The following is a 16912-nucleotide window of genomic DNA, read 5'->3' as shown; positions in this document are numbered from 1 at the left end:
AATGGTTTGTCGAGATTGGTGTGGAAGAACTAGACTGGCCTGCACAGAGCCCTGACCTCAACCCAATTGAACACCTTTGGGATGAATTGGAAGGCCGACAGTGATCCATGCATAATCGCCAAACATCAGTGCCCAACCTTACTAATATTCTTGTGGCTGAATGGAAGCAAGTCGCCACAGCAATGTTCCAACATCTTGTGGAAAGACTTCCCAGAAGAGTAAAGGCTGTTATAGCAGCAGAGGGGGGACCAACTCCATATTCATGCCCATGATTTTGGAATGCGATGTTCGACAAGCAGGTGTCCACATACTTTTGGTCATGTAGTGTATATTAGTTTATTTTAAGCAGTGATTAAATGTTCAGTGTGAGCAGGGTATCACCTTTTGAACTCCATATTACTTTTGCCAATTTGCCAAGACTAGAATTCCACTTTGTTTTAATTTTACAGCAAAGAGGAGATATAACAAATGAAAGGATGTAGGCTGTATTGGTATGCATGCATGACAAAAAAAAAGAAATCCTGCCTCAAACTTACAAATGCTTATTGAATTTCCCTGAGGATTATATGTCAATTACTAGTAGATGAAAAAGGGGGCTGTATTTCAGTCGGGTCGCCATCCGGTCACGTCTTATATTAGTTTTTCAGAGTCCATCCGATCTCGTTTTAAAATGTAAAGCTAACATAACACTGTTTGCCGGATTAAAGCCTTATACTGGGATTTCTCACAGAAAGAAAATGGCATAGATAGGGTTGAACAAGTATTATAATGGCATAGCCTCAATGGGAGGAACCAACTTGGAGACCTGACAAGTCATTTTACAATCTTACTGATTTCATGAAAATAGAATCTCTCAAATATTGTACACACACGCCTGATGAGGTGAATTAACATGTATAAGATGTATATTATAAGACTCAAGTATTAATTAATTAATTAATTAAACCTGTCAGTCAGTCAGTTAGTCATTCAAGACATAGGAAATCATTCTGATCCCCTCACTAGCTGTAATGTGTGTAGTGTTATATGCATGTACTCTGCATCATGTAGCCTGCCTACCTACACAATATCCCCTATTATCCCATATTAAAACACTATGCCGATGCTAGTGTTCACTCAGTCAGATAGTTCACTTGCAGTTGTTTGGTGGGCCTGTCTCCTAACTTTAAGACAAAGGGATAATATAGTGTTAGAGTGAATTTCCATTTGTGTGGTAGGTAGTCTTGCTCGGTTGCCTTAAAGCAACTTTGCACAGCGACACAGTCGGCATGGTGATGGAGATCCCTGGTGGGATTTCGGGGATTCTGGTGGTGAAGGGAGAGGGGTTGGAGTACAGGCAATGGACTGCGTCCTGTCTCTCTCTAATCGCCCATGGACACACACGCCCGGGGAGAGAGAAATGGAATGGGGAATGTGTGTGTCTGTGTGCGCGCGTGCAAGCAAGTGCAAGCGTGTGTGTTGCCTGACTGTGTGGGCATGTGTTTGTGGGGATTTGCATGGCGTGTGTGTGTGATTATGTCTGTGTCTGTCAGAGAGAAGTCCCCTGTGAATTTGTTTGGCCTGCTCTAAAAGTCCCTGATGCCATCGGCTCTCCTCATTTAGCTTCCTCAAATCCAAAGCTCCTTTATACTGTGTTGATTCCACTGGTTAGTGTTGGCAGCAGAAGCCATTAAATCATTACGCTTTTATGTCTAAATGTAGACCTCTTCCAACTGGAAGGAACATATCAGTGTAGTGTCAGGAGCATAATGCTGTGTGATGTCAAAGTTTGGGACAAAAAAGGATATGAGACCTTTGTGGGACATATTCTGAGGGTTTAAGGCCCAATCTGTAATTTTGACAGCCTGACCATTCCAAGACGAATCAATCGATAGCCTGACATAAGAAATTGTTTTAAGATGGTCATACTATGGATCATTTAGCTATTTGATTTTGAATTTTTGGACCCCTTTAGGTATGCTCCTAAAATATTGACAAAATGATTTGATAAAGTATTTAATTTGGCCTGTAGTCCAGAGAAACGCATTGAAAAAGTGTTTGTCCTATATCTTGAAGAAATGAGAAAGCTCAGTAAATATATATACAGTTGAAGTCATAAGTTTACATTCACCTTAGCCAAATACATTTAAACTCAGTTTTTCACAATTCCTGACATTTAATCCTAGTAAAAAATTCTCTGTTTTAGGTCAATTAGATCACCACTTTATTTTAAGAATGTGAAATGTCAGAATAATAGAAGAGAGAATGATTTATTTCAGTTTTTATTTCTTCCGTCACATTCCCAGTGGGTCAGAAGTTTACATACACTCAATTAGTATTTGGTAGCATTGCCTTTAAATTGTTTAACTTGGGTCAAACGTTTCGGGTAGTCTTCCACAAGGTTCCCACAATAAGTTGGCTGAATTTTGGCCCATTCCTCCTGACAGAGCTGGTGTAATGGAGTCAGGTTTGAAGGCCTCCTTGCACGCACACGCTTTTTCAGTTCTGCCCACAAATGTTCTATAGGATTGAGGTCAGGGCTTTGTGAAGGCCACTTCAATATCTTAAATTTGTTGTCCTTAAGCCATTTTGCTACAACTTTGGAAGTATGCTTGGGGTCATTGTCCATTTGGAAGACCAATTGTCCATTTGGATGACATCAAGACTGATGTCTTGAGATGTTGCTTCAATATATCCACATCAATTTTCCTCTCATGATGATGATGTCATCACCTTCAGGCGTTTGGAAATTGCTTCCAAGGATGAACCAGACTTGTGGAGGTCTACACTTTTTTTCTGGGGTCTTGGCTGATTTCTTTTGATTTCCCCATGATGTCAAGCAAAGAGGCACTGAGTTTGAAGGTAGGCCTTGAAATACATCCACAGGTACACCTCCAATTGACTCAAATGATCAGAAGCTTCTAAAGCCATTATATAATTTTCTGGAATTTTCCAAGCTGTTTAAAGGCACAGTCAACCTAGTGTATGTAAACTTCTGACCCACTGGAATTGTGATACAGTGAATTATAAATTAAATAATCTGTCTGTAAACAATTGTTTGAAAAATTACTTGTGTCATGCACGAAGTAGATGCCAAAACTATAGTTTGTTAACCTGTTTGGCGTGCAAGCCCGACGTCGGTACATTTATGACAACAGCCACTTCAAGTGCAGGGCGCGAAATTCAAAATATATTTTTTTTAAATATTTAACTTTCACACATTAACAAGTCGAATACAGCATATGAAAGGTACACATCTCGTGAATCCAGCCAACATGTCCGATTTTTTTAATGTTTTACAGGGAAGACAAAATATGTAAATGTATTAGCTAACCACGTTAGCAAAAGACTCCACTTTTATTACTCCATCAGCTTTTGACTGCATCAGTAGCTATCACAAATTCGGCCAAATAAAGATATAAATAGCCACTAACCAAGAAACAACCTCATCAGAGGACAGTCTGATAACATATTTATTGTATAGCATATGTTTTTTTCAAAAATGTGCATATTTCAGGTATAAATCATAGTTTACATTGCAGCTACATTCAGAAATTGCACCGAAAGCAGCCATAATATTTACAGACACCAACGTCAAATACCTAATTACTCATCATAAAACATTTCTGAAAAATACATAGTGTACAGCAATTGAAAGACAGGCATCTTGTGATGCCAGACAATATTTCCGATTTATCAAGTGTTTTACAGCGAAAACACAATATAGAGTTATATTAGCGTAGCCACAATAGCCAGAAACACTTGGGCGCCCACGACCAGTTCACATGCACGACAGATATTAGAAATAGCATCATAAAATGTTTCTTACTTTTGGTGATCTTCCGTCAGAATGTTGGACAAGGTGTCCTTTGTCCAGAACAGTCGTTGTTTTGATCTGGAACGGCAAATATCCCTCTTCATTTAGCATGGGCACTTGCCAAGTGGCACGGATCACTCCAACGTCAACAAAGTCAGAGAACGGAACACGGCAAAACTCCTGAAAAAATTTCAATAATCTGATTAAACTATATTGAAAAAACATACGTTACGATGATATGGTCACATGTATCAAATAAAATCTAAGACGGAGATGTTAGTCGTCCATAACGAGAGCAAAACAGAAGGCAAATTCATGTCCTCTTTCGCGCGCTCCAGAAACAGGAAATGGACGGTCACGTCAAACAAAGAGCTTTAATTCCACCTCAGACCAAGACAAACACGACATTTTTTCTCTCACCGCCTCTTGACAACCAGGGGAAGGTGTATGAAGTGTATGTAGACTCTTACGTATCACGCCCATGTATAGGCATGCAGTTGAACAGAGCATCGATTTCTGACATTCCACTTCCTGGTCAGGAAGTGTGCTGCAGAAGGAGTTCTGTTTCACTCAGAGAAATAATTCAAACGGTTTTAGAAACTAGAGAGTGTTTTCTATCCAATAGTAATAATAATATGCATATTGTACGAGCAAGAATTGCGTACGAGGCCGTTTGAAATGGGCACGATTTAACTGGCTACTCAATACTGCCCCTTGCAGCCATAAGAAGAAATTTGTGGTGGTTGAAAAACAAGTTTTAATGACTCCAACCTAAGTGTATGTAATCTTCTGACTTCAACTGTATATGCAGTATATATTTTTCACACATATTTAAAAAAAAATTGGGGTAGGCACAAACTACCTTCATACTTCCATACATTTTTTAAAAACTGGTACCGGTTACCTTCATATGAGTCCCTGGACACTTGTGGGGGTCGTAGAGCACCATCGTGTTCGTGAGAATCTCCCATCTCACATTAGTTTGTAGCCCAAGCGGTTTAGATGCTACAAAGAAGTTTGCACATTGACGGTACCGACGAATCCCCTGACACTTGTGGGGGTCGTGGAGAAATCATGCTAGTGAGCATCTCCCCTGTCCATAGAGTGGTCTTAATAGTTAGGTCAAACCGTTCGGATGCTACAGACGTTTTAGTGAGAAGACCGATTTTCGGTATGTCTCATGGTCTGACAAACACGTCTCTAGCTCTTCCACCTTCCACCGCAGATGCTGAAGTGCGACTTCTGCCGATGCGGTATCTCAACCTTAATCGGACAGATTTTAATGGAGATGTTCTTATTATGTAACTTAGATTTCATTGGTGCGTTAATCGACTCTAGGGGCTTTAAAAGGGATAGATAGATTGAATAAAATACCCTAAAATATATTATTTTTTATGGACAATCCTTTTAAGCTTAGAATGTGTGTCTACGGATGTGGAACATGAAGTAAGATTGAGAGAATTTTAAGGGAGAATAGGAGTAGAGATGGGATAACATCAAACTTAATGGAGGTCAAATGTTGAGGGAACGTTCTTTCCCATTACTGTAGGATGAGCCAACGACAGGGATGGACCCCAAAGCCAGACGCTTCCTGTGGGACTGTATCCTGAGTGTCATCAAAGAGGAACGCTCGGTCATCCTAACATCACACAGGTACGTATTCTTACAGTTTTAAGGCCCGATTCTAACTTGAGATTTGTGAGTGTGGCTCTGAATTGCATTTTTCTGTTTTGCTATTGGGTTCTCGTTCGCAAGGTTGAAAACATTAGCAAAACACTAGCAAGACAACACTTCTTCACGTCTTTGCAACATATGTTTTTGGGATTATGCTAAGGTAATAAAGCAGTGCTAAACTAATTCAGGCATTTCTGAGCTGTGTCCTTCAAAAACCATGAGCAAATTAAAATTCCTTGAAAGTTATTGTTGATCCTTTAAAGCTATTAGATCTGATTTTCAGAGTTAGACTTTACTGTCTTCATACGCAAATTAGTGAATGGGCCAGGAGGAGTAGACAATGGTGCAATAACCAATACGACACACCGTAACTCAAAACTGAAAAATCCACGAAGTACAAACAACGAGATGGATAGTACTTCACCACACTCATGTTTATTCGTGACTCCAATGTTTTCTCTCTCCAACCTGCAATATTGTTTTCAAATCTTCTGTTGGAAGCGGGTGGTGCAATACTCTTTGTACAGTTTAGTTTGTGAATCCATTAACACCACTCCATATTGCCTTGTTTTTCTGAGAAACAAAATACATTTGTTATATTAGCAATAGCGGGAACACGGCTCAGTTGCGTTCAATCGTCCATATCCCAACCAGGTGCTTTAGTTTGTCGAGTCGCGCATTCGGCAGGTTTTACATCGTCATAATCCTAATTGCTCCATCCCTCAGCAAAGCAATACAAAGCCTCCACCTCAATAAGAAATGAATCTGTCTGCTTCCAAAATGGCTGCTGAAACTCAAAGAAACACAAAATAATACAAAAATGTACAGATGTTCTCCTCCCTTGTCTCACGCCCACTCCGTCGCGCCTTTAAACGAACAGCGTGAAGCGAATCCCGGAGAAAATAATTGTTCAGCTAAAAGTTATCCATCGTCTGCAGTATTAACCACAGAGCGAGAGCAGGCGAAATGTGGATGCGGCAGGCATATTTCAAAGACAGACCAAATGTTTCTTGTTTTATTTCTTCAAATAAGGAAAAAGGCTGAGCTTGAACATTAGTCATTAGTCAGCCCTATGGGTGTAGAGAGGACATTGTAGACAACCAAACCCGAAAAATGCTTATCTTACTAACTCTTGATTCAGGTCTGCAAATCTTTTGACTAATGTTTGCATAGAGTCAACACCTTTTCACATAAACATAAAATTCTATAGTCCTATAGTACACAATTGCACCTCTCTCTCTGTCTCTCTCTCGTTCTCTCTCTCTCTCTCTCTGTCTCTCTGTCTCTCTGTCGCTCTCTGTCTCTTACAGCATGGAGGAGTGTGAGGCCCTGTGCACACGCATGGCCATCATGGTGAATGGACAGTTCAAGTGTCTGGGCAGCATCCAGCACCTCAAGAGCAGGTGAGGCCTCAACAGTGTCACTAACCACTAGGCCATAGGCCACAGCTTTAATACTGCTCTCAATGTTAAATTCCAATAGCAGTGTATAACAACCTATACGCAAGCCCTGCAAAATGAGTGACATACAAAAACACTATTACATTTTGCCTTTACAGGATCAGTTAGGGTTAAGTGCATAGCCACAGTAGGGGTGCTGCAGCTCCCTTGAAAAATAAATAATAAATAAATAATGAATACATCATTTAATTTTTTTCTTCTCACAAAAGTAGTGCACTGGGACTGTGTATAGCGGACTGATATAGCCGTCTGTAGCATGGGCATCCCTCCCCCCTTCCCCCCAAACATCCTGCGGCTATGGTTAAGTGCCTTGCTCAAGGGCACATCGGCAGATTGTTCACCTAGTCGGCTCAGAGATTTGAACCAGAGATCTTTCGGTTAATGGCCAAACACATTTAACTGCTAGGCTACTTACCTACCTCTAAGGCATGATGCCATCTAAGGTTTGTCTCTATTCTATGAAAACCAGCACACTTATAAAGGGAATCTATTAACCCTCATACATCATCAGAGGTGGTTCTGTCTTGGCGGTTTTCAAGAACATTATGCTCTAACTATCCCCCATGCTATTTTATGTAGGTGGCCTTGCCATAATAGATCAACCCACCCTAGCCCTCTCTTGACATGATTGTTGGCCTTGCTTTAAAGCTATGATCCACGATAGGCGAAAAAGGGCCACTGGCCACCCCAGGCATTTGCTATTGTTTTTGTTTTGAGGAAATGAGCATCTCATGCAGCATCGTGGTAAAAGCAATTGCAGTACATAATCTGCTGTGCTATCACACGTGCCATGACAACAAAAAACGTGCTGGATGTTTTAAGTAATATCTTTGTTGTTGTAATATAGCAAACTGACGGGGCCGTTTCACTGCTATCGATTCCAGTCTTTGATTGTGTCAGATTAAAGAGGAAATGTAGTACTATTCCATATAGGATGCTTTATTTATTATGTGAATAGTTCCATGTTGTTTTTTCCCCTATTTCATGATAAAAAAAATCAAGTCAGAGCGGGAGGAGTGGAAGTGGGAGGTGGGGGGGAGAGAATGTATGTTAGGTCTGAGCAACGATGTCAAGGGTATTTCCCATCAAGAGGTTTGCTGTCATATAATCTCCGTGGCTGTTAAATCAGAGGAGAGAGAGCGAGAGGGTGTGTGTGTGGGGGTGGGGTGGGGGTAGAGAGAGAGGGAGGGTGAGAGGAGACAGAGGGAGTGAGTGAGGGGAGGGAGTGAGAGAGTGAGGGGGAGGGAGTGAGGGAGGGAGGGCAGAGAGAAAAAGAGAGGGAGAGAGTAGGGAAGTGAGAGATGGAAGGAGGAGAGTTATGTGCTTACCTGTCCCTCCCAGCTGTAGCCATAATTGACAGATCCTCTTTGTCAATTACTTCCTGTCCTCAGGGAGAACAAGACTGTCTTCAATATGAACAACACTGTATGGATAGGGGATGTGGGAAGAGGGAGGTGCTGAAAGGGTTAACCCATGATTTAGTCTAGTGTAATCACTCACTCCACAGAATAAAGCAGTTAGGGGGAAAAATGTACGTTACAGGTGTTTTGTTTGGTAATTTTGGGTCGTGAGAGTTTTTGTAGTGAATTGCTATCGGTCAGTTCTTGGGACAGAGTGAATACTTAAAAATTAATAAGCGTCACTCTCTCTTTTGTGTAATTAATGTTTCATGAGGTGTGGGGCCGTTAATGACTAAAAAGGCAATTAAAGGTCCAATGCAGCCGTTTTGATATCCAAAACAAATCATTTCTGTGTAAAAACTTTACTGCTCTTAAAAAAGAATACAAAATTGCTTCTCAGCAAAGTGCAATTTCTCAAGCAAGAATTCTACTTGGACTGTCAGGTAGTGGTCTGAGTGGGGAGGGGAAAACTGAAAACCAGCAGTTATTGGCAGAGAGGTTTGGAACTCGTATTGGTCTATTAACTCATAGACCAAAACAGACCAAAACTCGCAGACCAAAACTCCATTCCACCAAAAAAGGGCTGAAATTTCAGGTGGTCTTTTCAAACCTTATACTAAAAGGCCATTTTCATAATTTTCACAATTTCACAGCATTATTCGAACAGTGTGGGAATATATATATATATAAAACACAAGAAAATCGAGTTGTTGACTACACTGGGCCTTTAAGGACTGTCTCTATTTTCCTTTCCATTCTTTCCCCCTGCCACGTGCGCCTATGAAATGACAGAGAAACGGGACAGACGGACGGACAGGGGGACGGGGGGGCGAGTGTTTGATCAACCATTTTTGAAGTCAAGCTGTGCAAACCACTCTGCAACGTAATCTATTCACATTGGAAGCATGCTTTTCTCCTGCTTGTTTATGTAAATGCTCCCCGCCATGTGGCGAGCGAGGTGTGTGTGTGTACGCAACGTCTCCCTAATACCCAAGCTGTTGCAGATTTGGAGTGGAAACTTCCATCAGCGTGTCACTGGGGGGGGGGGGGGGGGGTGCGAGGCAGGTGGTGTACTGCTGTCGCATTAGTGACTGACCTGCATGGTGGGCAGTGCGACTTGTTCTCTCCTCCACCCTCTCCTTCTCCCATTGCTGAGAGAGAGTGTGGAATCTCGCCACAGGTGCCTCTCACATTTTGACCCCCTATAGCGAATGTGTAATACACGCTAGCCCACCTCACCCCCACTGATCCTCCTCTCCTCCAAACATCTCGCTACATTACCCGTATTTATCTATCCTCCTGCTGCCTCTCTCTCCCGATCTCCCTCTCGCTCTCCCCATCTCACTCTCTCCTCATCTCTCTCTATCTCCTCATCTGTTTGTCTCATCTCTCTCTCATCTCATCTCTCTCCTCACCTCTCTCTCTCCCCACCTCTCTCTCCTCATCTCTCTCCCCCATCTCTCTCTCTCTCTTTCTCTCTCTCTCTCCCTCTCCTTATCTCTCTCTTTCTATCTCTCTCTCCATCTCTCTCCTCATCTCTCTCTCCTCATCTCTTTCTCTCTCCCCATCTCTCTCTCATCTTCCCTTCTCCCCATCTCTCTCCTCATCTCTCTTTCTCCTCATCTCTCTCTCCCCCTCATCTTCCCTTCTCCCATCTCTCTCACCCCATCTCTCTCTCCTCATCGCTCTCTCCTCATCTCTCTCTCGTCATCTCTCTCTCTCTCTCTAACTTTCTCTCCCCTCAGCTGTCTCTCTCTCCCCATCGCTCTCGCTCTCCTAATCTCTCTCCCCATCTCTCTCTCCCCATCTCTCTCTCCCCATCTCTCTCTCATCTTCCCTTCTCCCATCTCCCTCTCCTCAACTCCCCACTGCTGCCTCTCATCTCTCTCTCCTCATCTCTTTCTCTCTCCCCATCCCCCCCCCCCCCTTGCTCTCAGGTGGTGGTGGAACCTCATCCAACCTGCTCAAGCCTTTGTTTGTGCTGCCCTCTTTAGGCCACACCGATGACCTGTCTTCCCACCTTCTCATTGGAGCAGCCTGGCCAACAGCCGCATTGTTTTAACAACCCAACCCTGTATATCAATCCGGCCCCAAATGAGCCAAAATAGCCCCATTCAAATCAGAGAGAGCCCACTTAACGCAGATAGGGGACGGACAACGTTTTAAGAGGGTGCCATTTTTCATGGCCTCATGATTGTTTTGCCTTTAAGAGTTCCCTACCTACCTGATCCATGACCAGGTTGCATTTCAAATGAATCATTCTTCTGAGGGGGGGGGGGGGGGGGGGGGGATTTATGAAAGCCCAGCACAAAAAGAGAACCCGGGAGATGAATAAGTGGTAGTAAATATATTTTTTACAATCCAGAGGGATCCCAGGTGTTAAATAAACTGAAATGAAGTGCAGGGCAATGAAAGAGCTTCTACATCTCCCCTACTAGCTTGTCAGGGAAAGCGAGAAGGACGTGGGAAACGGGACCTTCACCTTTTCTTTTCCTGTGAGTTACATCATTCATATGCCTGGAGATTGAGGGGTTATGAGGCTAGCAGATGCTATATTTCGCTGCATCGCTGCAACTTTTTTTTAGTTTGTCCTTACTTAAGGGGAAGCAGTGAAATAAAATATAAAAGAAAGCTGCAAAGTGCCTTTAATGCATTAAGGTAATGCGGCGTGCGCAGCAGGAGAGTTTTATAAGAGTGTCTAAAAGTTGGGATCAATCTAAGGATGTTGGCTTTGAAAAGTCTAATAAATCTGCTCTCGCTCTCTATGCGGATTGACTCGGGTGCACTGTAGCTAAGTAGTACACTATCTAACTGACTGTCAGTGTCTGAGATGGATGGGAAAATAATACCCCTCACGGTTTACAATGCATCAGCGCGTAGCTGTAATTAATAGTGTTTGCACACGGACAGATATCTAAAATCCTCTACGGCCAGAGAAAGCATGTGTGTTCATGAATGCAGTTTATGTATGCAGAATGTGTGTGTGTGCGGGTGCGTGTGTGTCTATTCCAGACCTCATGTGAACAGTACGTTTTGAATAAAACATGCCTGTGCTGTGTGCATATCCATTGCCTGTGGGTTCTCTGTGCCGAGGAGCTTCAATGATGACCCCTATGGGCGACCTCTGTGTGTGACCCCCTCAAGGACTTCCTGCCCGATTAAAGCACGGCCACTCAGGCTCTTGGTGTGACCCCCCCCCCACCCCTCCGGACACAGTATGGTTGTAGTTGGTGACCTTTTACCTCTATTCTGCCCTCTCTTTTCACACTCTCCCTCGCTCCACACTACACAGCACTCCAGCAGGTCTCTGCCCCTCTTTCTGAAGCGGGATGTTATTTGTTGAAAATTACACGGTTTGGGACTCTCCAACTGAGTCGGGAGAGTAGAGAGGGGAGCGGAGAGAGAAGAGAGAGGGGGGAGAGAAGGGATAGAAGTGAGGAGAGGGGAGCAGAGCCAGTATAATCAGAGAAGTTAGATATAGAGGCTCTGTGAAAAACCGTGGAGCTTCACTTGTAACAGCCCTCGTAGGGACCGAGTCTGAATAATGAATGAATAATGAACTGTTGGATGAGATTTAAACCTCTGCCAACTAGACAGATAGACAGACAGGCAGATACCCAATCCCAAATCAACCCCACTCTTGTGTATTTGTGGATATCTGAATGAAATAGATAGGTATGGCAAACATTCACTGAGCATATCACTGAGCAAGAGAGTTATTTCAATGTTATTTATACCTTCCTCATCTTCTCAGATCTCCACGTGCATAACGTGTAGGGGAATATAGGGACAAGTGGTCAATTTGGGATTGGGCAAACAATTGATGAGTGAAGATGCTAGCATTTTCTATTGTGTTGAGATGATCTTATTTTGGTGAGATAACAGAAGGGTATGAATGGGGAAAATTAATATATAGCCCACCGTTCTTCCTATAGCCACAGTGTAGCAGAGAAGCGAGAGAGAGAGAGAGAGAGAAAATTGATCAGCCGCTTTTTACCACCGCTAACAAGAAGCATTTGATAACACTGAAACCCTTTCTCGCGACGCTACCGACCATTATTGCATTTTTTAAATGTTTTCGTCTTCGCTGAGCTCGGGACTTCTGAAGCTCGGCTGCTCCTCACCGGCTTCAGACAGGCAGACTTCCTGTCTGGCCCAAGCCCATCGCTAAGTGGAGGGGATTTTGTCAGACTCTTGATTGGATGATGAATCGGGTTTGATGAAAGCAGGCTTGATGAGAGCTAAGTCTCAAAACGGGTGAGATGTCAGAAGAGTCCTGCTCAGACTGGCATCTCTGTTAACTTAGCCTTTTGTTCATTCAAACTTTGTACTGATGGCCTATTTCAAAATACTATGGAAGGAAGTCCACTCTACTTTGTACTCACAGGGAATTGGACATTGCCTACTACTTACTAAAACTACGTACTAGGTACTACATACTATTTAGGAAAAAATTATATATATAAGCAGCAACAATAGACTCACCCTAATTTGAAAATGCACTATCTAATGTTGTTTCCCGTCATTATTTAAATGTAATACAGCACCTTATTTCATTACCAGCTGATTATCAGCTTTTGTCAAACACGTGTGGGTCTGAAAAGATGACTCTCTTCCTCAACAGCATGCATCCAATTCTACTACATGAAAAGCCTAAATGAGTATGACATCCTGGCATTTAAAGCATCCTCAATTTTCAACATTTCACATTCTATAAAATATTCTATTATCGCATATTCAGACACGACCATGGTTTGTTATTCGGTATAATGATGTATTGGCATTGAAAGGCTCTAGGAGGCGACAGACATTTAAATATGTACTGTGAGGCTCTGTTCAAATATCTATACTAGCATACAGCTTATAATGAAGCAATGTACTGGCCGTGGATTCTAAGTTGTATGCTAGTATGAATATTGAAACATGGCCTTAGTGTGGTACTTCGAACACTTCCAACCTCGAGTAGCCATCTTTGTATTGGAGGACTCGCCCGTCCACCCAAGGGAACCATTCGCCTTTTCAACACCACCGAGCTTCACAGCCCTCTCCCACAGGCCCCTGAGATAGTGGAGGCTGAGGCTTGCTCACCATATCTCTAATTACTATTAAGGGATTGCTGCCTTTCCTTGCATGTAGCACTTAACAGCCCACAATGGACATTTCCACAAGTAAATATAACATTAGGAGATTAATTAAGCAGAAAACAACGGGTCATAGAGCACTAACGACAAAATAACAAGGTAAAGTGTCTTATTTTGTGCTCGCTAGACACAGCGTAAAAGCCAAGCAAAATGCAAAATTGTAATTAGCGGATATAAGGCTGTGGCGGTCATGAAATTCTGTCAGCCGGTAATTGTCATGCAAATGACGACCGGTCTCGCGGTAATTGACCGCTTATTTGCATAAACACATTTAACAACTCCAGGCCTCCACAAGTACAAGCCTTTGGAACATATGCATTTAAAAAAGTCTAAGAAATCTATTTAATATACACCATCACAATAAATCCATGATTTATTTTAGGCAGGTGTAAATAAATGTTATGATATGAAGAAAATGTATTTCAGAAGAACATAATACAGTGCCTTCAGAAAGTATTCCCACCCCTTGACTTTTTCCACATTTTGTTGTGTTACAGCCCAAATTCTATATGGATTAAATGTTGAATTATATTTTTTGACATTTTTACAAATGAATTAAAAACCTAATCTCTGTTCCCCACACATACAATTATCTGTAAGATCCCTCAGTAGTTGAGCAGTGAATTTCAAACACAAAGAAGGGCACCTGTTGGTAGATGGGTAAAAAATGTAAAAAAAAGCAGACATTGAATATACTGTTGAGCATGTTGAAGTTATTAATTACACTTCGAATGTGTGTATCAATACACCCAGTCACTACAAAGATACAGACATCCTTTCTAACTCAGTTGCTCAATGGCTGAGATAGGAGAAAATTTAGGAAGGATCTACAACATTGTAGTTACTCCAGAATAGTAACCTAAATGATAGAGTGAAACGAAAGAAGCAAGTACAGAATAAAAATATTCCAAAACATGCATCCTGTAAGACACTAAAGGCACTAAAGTAAAACTGCAAAATAAATTAACTTTATGTCCTCAATACAAAGTGTTATGTTTGGGCCAAATCCAACACAACACTGAGTATCACTCTTCATATTTTCAAGCATGGTGATGGCTGCATCATGTTATGGGTATGCTTGTCATAGGCAAGAACTAAGGAGTTTTTAGGGATAAAAATAAACAGAATTGAGCTAAGCACATATAAAATCCTAGAGGAAACCCTGTTTCAGTCTGCTTTCCAACAGACAATGGGAGACAGTACTATAACCTAAATCACAAGGTCAAATATACACTGGAGTTGCTTACAAAGATGACATTAAATGATCCTGAGTGGCCTAGTTACAGTTTTGACTTAAATCGATGGCAAGACTTGAAAATGGCTATCTAGCAATGATGAACAACCAATTTTTTTTATTTATTTTATTTTTTATTTTACCAGGTAAGTTGACTGAGAACACGTTCTCATTTGCAGCAACGACCTGGGGAATAGTTACAGGGGAGAGGAGGGGGATGAATGAGCCAATTGTAAACTGGGGATTATTAGGTGACCATGATGGTTTGAGGGCCAGATTGGGAATTTGACAGAGCTTTAATTTATTAGAGACTTACCCAGAAAGACTCACAGCTGTAATCGCTATTCTAACATGATTCTAACATGTATTGACTTATGGGATGTGAATACTTATGTAAATTAGATATTTCTGTATTTAATTTTCATAAAATTTGTAAAAACATGTTTTCGTTTTGTCACTATGAGATATTGTGTGTAGATGGGTGAGGAAATAAATCATTTGAATCCATTTTGGATTCAGGCTGTAACACAACAAAATGTGGAATGAGTCAAGGAGTATGAATACTTTCTGAAGGAACTGTAGCCGCTTCTATGCGCACTCGCTCTGTCTTGGGAAAAATATCCTTTATATTTTATTCAGCTAAGTGTCACGCCCTGACCTTAGAGAGACTTTTTATTTCTCTATTTGGTTAGGTCAGGGTGTGATTTGGGTGGGCATTCTAGTTTGTCTATTTCTTTGTTGGCCGGGTATGGTTTTTCCGGTGTCATTTAAATAATGCACCTTGGTCTCCTTCTATCAACGAGCGTAACACTAAGTTCAGTTATATTGTTCTTACTATAAAATAATATAAAATAATGGCACAGGACTTATAAGGATATCTTGTCTTCTAAATTAACTCGCTTACAGCATATGGTATGGCGCTTAGCCAGACAACCTACAGTACAGTAGGCCCTTATACACTATGTTGTACTTAAAAGTGGTAATTTGAAACAGGTCTTGTACGGTAGATTAAGAGTTATTTGCCAACTTTAGTTGTTAATGATACAAACCTGATACAACAAAATGTCTGAGAAATCAAAACATGTATGGGCTGATTAAAAATAAATAAATGCTTGCTCTGTTCCTGCACACGCTGTTCTCTCAAGCGATCATATTTTCACCCATCAAACTTTTCTTAATTTAACAGGGGGAAAAAGACATGTCATCCGTTAGCACTCGAATAGCGAAAGGAGGCCGCTTTCTCGTGTCTCGTTTTTCAATCCGGCCAGGTTGGTTCCTCCGGTTTTATGGTGGTTCAATGCTTTATATTAGCAGCTGAAGAATAAATATAATAGGAGGAGAAGGCTGGCATCCACCTCTTTTTTGAGGAAACCATCAAAACTCTTCTTTCATACGGCGTTACATATAGAAATGTCTGGGAATAAGAACACTTAGTTCACTCAGCACATCAGCCACTGTTTAAAGAGCATGCAGCCTCTCACTGCTGCAACAGGTAATATTCCTCCCAAACTATGTACACCATGTCAAATTAAATGTTATTGGTCAAATACACATGGTTAGCAGATGTTAAGGCGAGTGTAGCGAAATGCTTGTGCTTCTAGTCCGACAGTGCAGTAATATCTAACATGTAATCTGACCAATTCACAACGACTACCTTATACACACAATGTAAGCGGATGGAATAAGAATATGTACACATACATATAGGGACGCGCGATGGCCGTGCGGCGGCCGTGCGGCATGCCATAGATGGTATAAAATACAGTATACAGTTGAAGTCGGAAGTTTACATACACTTAGGATGGAGTCATTAAAACTTGTTTTTCAACCACTCCACAAATTTCTTGTTAACAAACTATAGTTTTGGCAAGTCAGTTAGGACGTCTACCTTGTGCATGACACAAGTCATTTTTCCAACAATTGTTTAGAGACAGATTTTTTTCAATTATAATTCAATGTATCACAATTCCAGGGGGTCAGAAGTTCACATACACTAAGTTGACTGTGCCTTTAAACAGCTTGGAATATTCCAGAAAATTACGTCATGGCTAAAGAAGCTTCTGATCATTTGAGTCAATTGGAGGTGTACCTGCGGATGTATTTCAAGGCCTAAATTAAACTCGGTGCCTCTTTGCTAGAGCTTGACATCATGGGAAAATCAAAAGAAATCAGCTAAGACCTCAGAAAAAAAGTCTGGTTCATCCATC

The 16912-nt window shown here is 41.5% G+C and overlaps 1 protein-coding gene across 1 annotated transcript in view; it reads left to right on the top strand.

Annotated features, from left to right (window-relative positions):
* The window catches only part of LOC129865721 (phospholipid-transporting ATPase ABCA1-like), a 295904-nt gene that overhangs the window by 267896 nt on the left and 11096 nt on the right, over nt 1-16912 (top strand). The window contains exons 46-47 of the mRNA XM_055938689.1: nt 5346-5449; nt 6781-6873. Coding sequence (XP_055794664.1) covers nt 5346-5449; nt 6781-6873 — 197 coding nt within the window. The remainder of the gene's footprint in view (nt 1-5345; nt 5450-6780; nt 6874-16912) is intronic.

The sequence above is a fragment of the Salvelinus fontinalis genome, chromosome 11 (assembly GCF_029448725.1).
Source record: "Salvelinus fontinalis isolate EN_2023a chromosome 11, ASM2944872v1, whole genome shotgun sequence".
Classification (NCBI taxonomy): Eukaryota; Metazoa; Chordata; class Actinopteri; order Salmoniformes; family Salmonidae; genus Salvelinus; species Salvelinus fontinalis.
The sequence above is the reverse complement of the archived record's forward strand: the minus strand, read 5'-3'. Positions and strand labels throughout refer to the sequence as shown.